The sequence below is a fragment of the Anolis carolinensis genome, unplaced genomic scaffold, assembly GCF_035594765.1.
Source record: "Anolis carolinensis isolate JA03-04 unplaced genomic scaffold, rAnoCar3.1.pri scaffold_27, whole genome shotgun sequence".
NCBI lineage: Eukaryota > Metazoa > Chordata > Lepidosauria > Squamata > Dactyloidae > Anolis > Anolis carolinensis.
In genome coordinates, this window is record NW_026943836.1 from 339,518 (window position 1) to 350,000 (window position 10,483).

Genomic DNA, 10,483 nt, shown 5'->3' on the forward strand with positions numbered 1-10,483 from the left:
GGTTCAAAGCGGATAATGTGGGATTTTGTACAGGTGCGGTATGCAATAATAGACCCCTATCAGACTAAGTTCGGACTCGGACGTGTTCTCTATCCTTTTTCTAGATCTGTATGCGTCGGAGGGGCGGGGCTTCTCTTTGGGCGGGATCTCCCAGCGCATGCGCAGAGCGAGGCGCGAAGAAGTGGGTCGCGGCGGCGGCGGCGGGCGCGCCTGGCCTGGCCTGACCTGGGAACCGCCGAGGGCGAGGCCACGCCCACTGCCCCTGCCGAGGCCACGCCCACCCGCAGCAGGAGGCCCCGCCCACGGATGGAGGCGCTGCGAGCCGCGGGGCGCGCCGTCCTCCGGAGCCCGAGCCTGGCCCGCCACCGCCTGGGCGTCGCCCGCCTCCGCCGCCCGCGCCCGCAGCGTGAGAGACGGGCCGAGAACGGAGAGGGAGGGAGGGAGGGAGGGAGGGGCGGAAAAGAGGCCTTGTTGCTAGGAGACGGGGAGGGAGGGAGAGCGGGAGAGGGGTGTCCCCGGGGCCCTAGCGCCGCCCTGCTCCATCCATTCCCTCCTTCTTCAGGGCTGCTGACGGCGGAGTCGCGGGAGCCTCCTGTGCTGCTGGAGGGCGGCGTGGGCTTCGCGCTCAAGTACCTGGGCATGACGCTGGTGGGAGAGCCCAAGGGCGAGCAGATGGCCGCCGCCGCCGTGAGGCGCATCCTCGCCATGGTGAGGAGGAGGGGGCGTGGCCAGTAGGGAGGGGGCGTGGCTTCTGGGCGGGAGCGGCGAGTGGGAATGGAGGGGGCGTGGCTTGTGGAGCCATGGTGAGGAGAAGGGGCGTGGCGAATAGGGAGAGGGCGTGGCTTCTGGGCGGGAGCGGCGAGTGGGAATGGAGGGGGCGTGGCTCGTGGAGCCATGGTGAGGAGAAGGGGCGTGGCGAATAGGGAGAGGGCGTGGCTTCTCGGGGAGCGACGAGTGGGAATGGAGGGGGCGTGGCTTGTGGAGCCATGGTGAGGAGAAGGGGCGTGGCGAATAGGGAGAGGGCGTGGCTTCTGGGCGGGAGCGGCGAGTGGTAATGGAGGGGGCGTGGCTTGTGGAGCCATGGTGAGGAGAAGGGCGTGGCGAATAGGGAGAGGGCGTGGCTTCTGGGCGGGAGCGGCGAGTGGGAATGGAGGGGGCGTGGCTTGTGGAGCCATGGTGAGGAGAAGGGCGTGGCGAATAGGGAGAGGGCGTGGCTTCTGGGCGGGAGCGGCGAGTGGGAATGGAGGGGGCGTGGCTCGTGGAGCCATGGTGAGGAGAAGGGGCGTGGCGAATAGGGAGAGGGCGTGGCTTCTCGGGGAGCGACGAGTGGGAATGGAGGGGGCGTGGCTTGTGGAGCCATGGTGAGGAGAAGGGGCGTGGCGAATAGGGAGAGGGCGTGGCTTCTGGGCGGGAGCGGCGAGTGGTAATGGAGGGGGCGTGGCTTGTGGAGCCATGGTGAGGAGAAGGGCGTGGCGAATAGGGAGAGGGCGTGGCTTCTGGGCGGGAGCGGCGAGTGGGAATGGAGGGGGCGTGGCTTGTGGAGCTATGGTGAGGAGAAGGGGCGTGGCGAATAGGGAGAGGGCGTGGCTTCTGGGCGGGAGCGGCGAGTGGGAATGGAGGGGGCGTGGCTCGTGGAGCCATGGTGAGGAGAAGGGGCGTGGCGAATAGGGAGAGGGCGTGGCTTCTCGGGGAGCGACGAGTGGGAACTGAGTGGGCGTGGCTTGTGGAAGGAGTGGGCGTGTCCTATTAATGGAGGGGCGTGGCTCTATCTTCGCCCCGCCCTTGACCCAGTCAGGAAGGGGGCACCCAGAGGGCATCGAGGTCAGGCTGGGGCCAGGTGTTTTGAAGTTCAACTCTGGATGCCTGGAGGGAAGGCCCAAGAGGGCTCAAGCCTGCTATGGGGGTTGATTCCCACCGTTAGAAATACAGTAGAGTCTCGCTTATCCAACATAAACGGGCTGGTAGAACGTTGGATAAACGAATATCTTGGATAATAAGGAGGGATTAAGGAAAATTTATTTATTTATTTCCAACCTTTATATCCCGCCCTTCTCACCCGAAGGGACTCAGGGCGGCGTACAAAATTGGCAACAATTCGATGCCTACACATAATTAAAACAGCAATGAAAATCCAATTAAAAATATAAGACATAGGATTAAAATCCATTCGTCTAAAATCCTTGTGCTGAAAAGCCTATTAAACATCAAAATACATTAAGATTTTACAAATTAAGCACCAAAAACATCATGTTTTAAAACAAATCGACAGAAAAAGCATTTCAATACACAGTAGCGTTGTGTAGCAATTACTGTATTTATGAATTTAGCACCTAAATATTGCAATGTACAGTAGAGTCTCACTTATCCAACACTCACTTATCCAACGTTCTGGATTATCCAACGCATTTTTGTAGTCAATGTTTTCAATATATCGTGATATTTTGGTGCTAAATTCATAAATACAGTAATTACTACATAGCATTAATGTGTAATGAACTATTTTTTCTGTCAAATTTGTTGTATAACATGATGTTTTGGTGCTTAATTTGTAAAATCATAACGTATTTTGATGTTTAATAGGCTTTTTCGTAATCTCTCCTTATTATCCAACATATTCGCTTATCCAACATTCTGCTGGCCCGTTTATGTTGGATAAGTGAGACTCTACTGTATTGAAAACATTGACTACATGCTCAGTTTTTTGGCAAATTTTGACACATCAAGCTCAAAAGGTTGCCTATCACAGTCCTAGATACTAAGCAGCATCAGCCTTGGCTGGTACTTGGATGGGAGACAGTCAATGAATTTCAGAGTCACACATACTAATGAAGCTTCATCATAAATTTTCGTGCTAATTACTTTCTGAAAGCAATTAGACTAAATTTTGGAGGAAGGAAATGGTGCTGAGGCCACGCAGCTCGGGCACAGCACGAGCATGGATTTGGCCTTGGACCAGGCAAGCGACTGCGTGTGAGACCCTGCCCACCCCCTTCTTCTCCCCCTCCCCATCCAGACCCGCGTGGGGCCCAAGAAGTTCCGGAAAGTGGTGCTGACGGTCTCCCCGCGCGGCCTCTCCCTCCAGGACGCCGAGACCCAGGAGCCCATCGAGAGCATCTCCATCTACAGGTCTGTGCTGGTTTGTTTTGGAAGGGGGAGGAGACAGAGGATATTATTATTATTATTATTAGATTAGATTCTCACTTATCCAACATAAACGGACCGGCAGAATGCTGGATGAGTGAAAATGTTGTGTAATAAGGAGGTATTAAGGAAAAGTCTATTAAACGTCAAATTACGTTATGATTTTACAAATTAATCACTAGAACAGGGGTCCCCAAACTAAGGCCCGGGGGCCGGATGCGGCCCTCCGAGGTCATTTACCTGGCCCCCGCCCTCGGTTTTATAATATAATATATTGTATATACATATAATATTGATAATAATATTATAATGTAATACAACACTAATAGTATCACCATATAATAATATTAATGATATATTCTACATTACATATAAAATTACTAATAATATTACGGTATAATGGTATAGTACAATATAGTAATATATAATGCTAATATTGTGCTATGCTAATAATATAATATATTGTATGTACATATAATTTGTAAGGCACTCTGAGTCCCCTTTGGGGTGAGAAGGGTGTGATACAAATGTAGTAAATAAATGCAGTAAATAAATAAATAATAAATAAATACATTTTAGACTTAGGCTCGCCCAAAGTCTGAAATGTCTTGAAGGCACACAACAACAACAACAACGACAACAACAATCCTAATTAACTTGACTATCTCATTGGCCAGAAGCAGGAGCACACTTCCCATTGAAATCCTGATAAATGTATGTTGGTTAAAATTGTTTTTATTTTTAAATATTGCATTGTTCTTTCATTGTTCTTGTTGTTGTTGTTTTTGCACTACAAATAAGACATGTGCAGTGTGCATCAGAATTTGTATTTTTTTTTTTCAAATGATAATCCGGCCCCTCAACAGTCTGAAGGATTGTTATCTGGCCCTCGGCTTAAAAAGTTTGAGGACCCCTGCACTAGAACATCATGTTTTACAACAAACCAACAGAAAAAGCAGTTCAATACACAATAACGTTATGTAGTAATTGCTGTATTTACGAATTTAGCACCCAAATATCACAATGTATTGAAAACATTGGCGACAAAAACATTGACTACCAAACAATTAACTACGAATAAAGATAAAATGAACTTACAGGAACAACATCGTCGGATGTTAAATCCGTAAAAAGTTTGGTCTTTGGTGCCTAGAGAAACAGCAGTGGATCTGGGCGGGAGGCAGAATGCCTTGGATAATATAGAACGTTGGATAAGTGAGACTCTATTGTATTACTATGTTTGTGTATCTCCCTCATTCTCTCTCCATATGGAGACTCAAAGCAGCCTCACCATCAAAAGTATTTCCAATGTAACTTAAAATATACACTATGCAAATATTAAAACATTATTACTAATTGAAGTAATAGTATACAGTAAAGGTAGGTAAAGGTTTTCCCCTGACGTTAAGTCCAGTCATGTCTGACTCTGGGGGTTGGTGCTCATCTCCATTTCTAAGCCAAAGAGCCGGCATTGTCCATAGACACCTCCAAGGTCACGTGGCCAGCATGACTGTGTGGAGCGCCGTTACCTTCCCGCCGGAGCGGTACCTATTGATCTACTCACATTTGCATGTTTTCGAACTGCTAGGTTAGCACAGCAGGTTAATCACCAAGCTGCAATAAACCATGCCAACCAGAAAGTTGAGAGTTTGAAGCACGGGTCAGGATAAGCTCCTGACCTTTAACCCTGCTTCTGCCTACCTAGCAGTTCGAAAACAAACGTGAGTAGATAAATAGGAACTGCATTAAAGTGGGGAAGTATTTAGGCTCAGAAAAAAGAAGTTTACAAACAAAGAAAGCTCATTGGCAGGGAGATGGAGCAACAGCACCTCACAGTGGCCAGAATCAAGCATAGCCTCCAAAGATGCCGAAAGATGGGAAAGCCTATATATACCTCTATCTGTTGCCTGTCTTGTCATTGTTATAATCAACACTGAATATTTGCCGCATATGTATGTTCTGTGATACACTCTGAATCCCCTTCGGGATAAGAAGGGCGGAATATAAATACTGTAAATAAATAAACATCATTGATATTGAAAACAATTCAAGTTAAAACCATATAAAACCACAGCACCCCCAACTTAAACACCTTTTTCTTTAAAAGCCTGTCTAAAGAAGGTTTTAGCCTGTTGCTGGAAGCACTGGCTTTGAGATCTAGATCTCTCTATTTATTTATTTATTTGCAGTATTTATATCCCGCCCTTCTTTCTCGCCCCGAAGGGGACTCAGGGCGGATTACAATGAACACATATATGGCCAACATTCAATGCCAACAGACAAACAACATATATAGACAGACACAGAGGCATTTAACATTTTTTTCCAGCTTCACGATTCCGGCCACAGGGGGAGCTGTTGCTTCACTGTCCAGTAGTGGCTGTACTTCCTCATTCCATTCCTCGTGTTTTGCTGGCAGTTTTATAATGTTGTAAATTAGTTAAATTTTTCTATGTATCTATATGGGGACTGCGTACTGTTTCTTACAGTCTGTGCTCCTCAATCATGAGGATTTAAAGATGAAGCCTCTGTGCTTGTTTTATGCAAAGGCCAGGAGCAAACGCTTGCACGTTGTCTGTTCTGCAAAATGCGATCTTTGGCTGCCAGTCAGGGAATCCAGGGCAGGAGGCAGCTCCTCCTCCTCTCGGCCTCCTTTCTGAGGATGAAAATGGATAATAGCAGCTCATATTACTTTTAAAATAAACCAAGGGGTTGTTGGACTCAGCAGCAGGTTATGGCCCCAGGGATGAGCTCAGTAAATAACAATAACAACAACAATATCATGATATTATTTATTATTATTTTTATTGACAGCTAGGTTTATTTTTGCAGCCTTCTTTGGTGGGTTTGGATAGCATTGCTTTAACCCAGGCCTGGGCAAACTTGGGCCCTCCCTCCTTCCAGGGGTTTTGGACTCCAACTCCCACCATTCCTAACAGCCTCAGGCCCTTTCCTTTTCCCCCTCAGCCGCTTAAGTGTTTCAGACTAAGGTCATTTATTTATTTACTTATTTGCAGTATTTATATTCCGCCCTTCTTTCTCACCCTGAAGGGGACTCAGGGCGGATCACGATGCACATATACTTGGCAAACATTCAATGCCATTAGACATATGACATACATAGACAGACACAGAGGCAATTTAACATTTTCCAACTTCCAGCTTCATGAGGGTAAGCTCGATTCCGGCCACAGGGGGAGCTGCCGCTTCACCATCCACTTGTGACACCGAATCCTTTATGGAGTACTTCCTCATTCTTCCACACGCTGCTGGAAGGTTTTATGGTGTCGTAAATTAGTTAAATTAACCTCCCCGCATAAAGCGGTACTTAAATTTTCTACTCGACAGATGCAACTGTCTTTCAAGTTGCTTAGGTCAACAGTGAGCTAGGCTATTAATGGTTGGGAGCTCACTCCGACCTGGGTTTTGATCTCATGACCTCTCAGTCAGTAGTGATTTATTGGAGCTGGCAACTAACCAGCTGCGCCGCAGCCTGGCCTTTGATCCTGTCAATCAATGGCTGCGCTTAGAAGCCCTTTAGGGGGTGGTGGAGAATTAGGGGCACCTTGAAACTCTCTCTGTGACCCCTTCCCCATATTTGCCTCCCCCCTCTTTTCCATTTGCAGGATCTCCTACTGCACGACGGACAAGCTGCAGAACAAGGTCTTTGCCTACGTGGCCCAAAACCCCCGGAGCGGGGCCCTGGAGTGCCACGCCTTCCTCTCCCCCAAGAAGAAGGTGGTAAGTGAGGAAATCGGGATAGAAATAAATTCATAATAATAATTCATGTAATAATAATAATAATTCCTGCAGATCTTCACCCCCACCCAAAAGAGCCTGGGGTCTCCCATGCAATCTGTCTTTTGTGGGGAAGGATAGAGGGATAGATGGACCGGGCTTTAGTGCAGCTGGATAATCACCAGCAGCAACAGATCTCTACCGGCCAAAAGGTTGGCAGTTCAAAGCCCGGGTCGGGGTGAGCACCCGACCTTCAGCCCAGCTCACTGACCACTTAAGTAGTTCGAAAACAGCCGTGAGCTGTGAGTAGAGAAATTAAGCATCGCTTAAGTGGGGAGGAATTTTACGGCATCATCAAAGGAAATGCCAGAAAATGTAGGCGATCAAAGAACAGGAGGGAAAGTCTGTGATCAAGAGCTTGTCGTCATAGAGGATGGAGCGACAGCACCCCCCTGTGGCCGGAATGAAGTACAACCTCCAAAGTGTCTGTTGTCTGTCCTGTATGTCTAACGGCACTGAAAGTGTCGTACTTCAGGCTAGTTTCACCTTTCTATAAACACCAGGCTGCACACAGGTTGAAGTCTTTTGTAGTTTATTAGGAAAGAGAAAATAAATAGTTCTTTAAAAGCAAAAGTAAAGTTCCAAAAGATTGTTACAAAACAAGGCTTCAAAGAATAATCCAAGAAATCATAAAGAATAAACAAGGTCTCATTAGAGCATGACAAAGTCCCATGAACATGAACACACAAAGTAATCCAGGAAAACGAGAGCTTGCTTCTTGGCTTGAGTGAGAAGTTGCTTTGACAAAGGTTTGTCTCCCAACAATAATTTTTTTATTTTTATACCCCGCCACCATCTCCCCAGAGGGACTCGGGGCGGCTCACAGATAGAAAACAAGCATACAGTGGTATCAAATACAAAATACACACAAATAAAATTAAAAGGGCTAAAATAAATTCACAGTCATTATAAAACACATGATAAAACACAGCAATAAAATCATACAATGGACTGGGCAAAGTGCACTGAGTGAAACTTGTAAACATGAAGGAAGTTAAGGTGCTGTAAGATCATGGGGGGAACCTTAAACTGGGGTGAACTCTGTGGCTATTAAAACACACTGTTTTAATATCCTTTGCATAGCATGAAAGCATTTCTTTGGCCTCTGACCTCCTTCTTGTTTGCTGTTCTCACACTCCTTCGAACCCTGAATTCCAAACGGCCAGCTCGATCTAAAGATTCCGTTTCATTAAGGCCAGCCAGCTCGTTAGCGTTAATCTGCTTGCTATCAGACTGAGAACTATCCTCCTTTTCTGAGTCAATTTGCACCTGGCTAGTTTCAGTATCATCAACACCATTCCCTGCTGTGGGAAAAACTCCCTGTTCCTCATCATCTACAACAGGGACACTCTGAACCTGTCACAGACAGAACGCCAGCAAGTAAAACAAAACTCAGTTTATTGAGGTTACAGAACTAAAAAACGCCCGTAGGAGACAAAGAACAGGGCAAACACTTGACTTCAGTGTGATAAGTAACAAAAAACAGCTCAGTTTGAGCTTAAACGGTTCAAAGGAATAAACCGGGTTAAACAGAAGTATAATCCGGATTAAATCAAAGTGCTTACTTCAGCCTGGCAAACAATGCAAACAAAAGAGGATCAACAGGAGTCAGAATGTAAACAACAGACTGCTGGCAGATTCCTCTCTGCTACTCAGAAACAGCAGGAGAATAAACCAGGCTTGTTTATCCCTTCCTGCAGCGGACGAAAGCGTGGTTGTAGTCAGGATTCAGTTTGAGGTTCAGCGGTCAACGAAATCTAGGTCCAAGCACAGCGGTCAGGGTAACGGCAGTCAGCGGGGTCCCAATCCGGTCCCGAGGTCTATAGCCAAGCGTAGTCGTCCAGAAATCCAAGAGTCTCACCGATAGCCAGCAGAAGGGATAATCCGGAATCGAAGTCAGTCAGTTCAGCGTCAATCCAGTAAGTAGGTATTGCCCGTCAAAAAGACGACGGAGGTCCAAGCTATCGAGATTAAACACAAGTTGCACAGAGAAAAACCCCGCACAGTTCCCGCCGCCGTCAATGCCCAGTGTCCTTGGTAAACTTACGTATCCAGCAACGAATCACACCCGTCTTCAGGAAGTTCCCCAACAAAAGCCCAAGCGTCCGTCCAGATTACCTTGCCCAACGCAATTAGACATTGATCCCAAACCCCAATTTATCCCAGTTCAAGCTCATCATTGCTGTCAGCTGCCATCCCAATTCCAGGCGCCCCAAACTCATCATCCTCATCAGAGCTAAAGCACCTTTGACTACGCCCCACAGCATCCCCAGCTGTGGATCCCGCTCCATCCCTCCATCCAGTCCATGGGTCTGATCCTGCAACCCGCCAATCACCTCCCATGCTTTCATTGCCTGTTTCCCCAACACCCAAATCCTCCCTCACACGAGTCCATTCCATGTCGTCCTCCTCCAAGCTGGCCATCTCTTCCTCCAAACCCTCAGAAAAACCCTCAAATGAGTCCTCATCTGTCGGGTCTGTAAACAAATCCCGGAGCCGTTTTCTTTCACGCTCCTCGAAAGAGTCTGACTCTCGAGGAGTCTTATGCCCTCTTCTTCTATTACCGGAGCCCGAAGGCTCAACCATAACAGAACCTGAATCCCATAATCCCCATCAGAGTCACTCTGAGGTTCCAGCTGAGTCACAAGAGAATGTTTGCCTTGTATATGTTCTGTGATCCGCCCTGAGTCCCCTTTGGGGTGAAAAGGGAGGAATATAAATGCTGTAAATAAATAATAATAGAGGGCCGTACCCCTCCCCTTTGCATTCCCACCCTCTCCCATCTCTCCATCTGCAGGCCCAGGCGGTGACCCTGACGGTGGCCCAGGCCTTCCAGGTGGCCCTTGACCTCTGGGAGGCGGCCCAGGCAGGTAAGGAGCTGGGCCAGGAGAGTGGGGAGGGGTCTCCTTCCCTCCTGGGCGGTCTGTGGGGTGGGGAGTGTTGGGCAATCTGTGCTCTTGGGCTCAAAATAACCCTCAGTTGGGGGTGATTGCAGCATAAACATAGCAGAATAGGAGAAGTAAACTTCATAACCAGCAGAAACTTGCATGTGGCGAGCTGGGACAAACTTCTATTCCTTGGGATGTCAAAGAGGAAAGACAAAGTCTTTTTGGGAAACGTGCATAGGGATGTGGGGGAAGGAATCCCTCGGCTCAGCCTTGTCTCTAGCCTAGCTACTCATTGAGGACTGGAGACTTGATGACACAAGAGTCTTGTGCAGTTCAGGGATGAAACCCAACAAGCCCCTTCTTCAGCCATGACTGCTCAAGTCTATCAGGTTCAACATCTTCTTCAGCTTGTCATGAGTTTATCTGGGTAGCAGCTTCATCAGGATGTCTGCCAACATCTATCTATATATAAAAGGATAAATCTCTCTCTCTCTCTCTCTCTCTCTCTCTCTATATATATATATATATATATATATATATATATACAGTACAGTCTCACTTATCCAACATAAACGGGCCGGCAGAATGTTGGATAAGTGAATATGTTGGATAATAAGGAGGGATTAAGGAAAAGTCTATTAAACATCAAATTAGGT

The 10,483-nt window shown here is 47.5% G+C and overlaps 2 protein-coding genes across 9 annotated transcripts in view; one reads left to right on the forward strand and one right to left on the reverse strand.

Annotated features, from left to right (window-relative positions):
- ift172 (intraflagellar transport 172) overlaps positions 1-716 on the reverse strand; it is a 76,094-nt gene extending 75,378 nt beyond the window's left edge. For 2 of the 3 annotated variants that reach the window (XM_062966693.1, XM_062966691.1), the window contains exon 1: positions 634-716. The gene's annotated coding sequence lies outside the window, so the exon portion shown is untranslated. The remainder of the gene's footprint in view (positions 1-633) is intronic. The other variant, XM_062966692.1, reaches the window with a different exon arrangement.
- The window catches only part of LOC100558834 (low density lipoprotein receptor adapter protein 1), a 21,340-nt gene continuing 10,857 nt past the window's right edge, over positions 1-10,483 (forward strand). For 5 of the 6 annotated variants that reach the window (XR_010001520.1, XM_062966694.1, XM_062966697.1 and 2 more), the window contains exons 1-5: positions 1-406; positions 563-708; positions 3,014-3,126; positions 6,768-6,882; positions 9,737-9,809. Coding sequence is in view for 5 of the 6 variants with exons in the window: in XM_062966694.1 (XP_062822764.1) it covers positions 16-406; positions 563-708; positions 3,014-3,126; positions 6,768-6,882; positions 9,737-9,809 (838 nt within the window). In the remaining variant the exon portion in view is untranslated. The remainder of the gene's footprint in view (positions 407-562; positions 709-3,013; positions 3,127-6,767; positions 6,883-9,736; positions 9,810-10,483) is intronic. The other variant, XM_062966698.1, reaches the window with a different exon arrangement.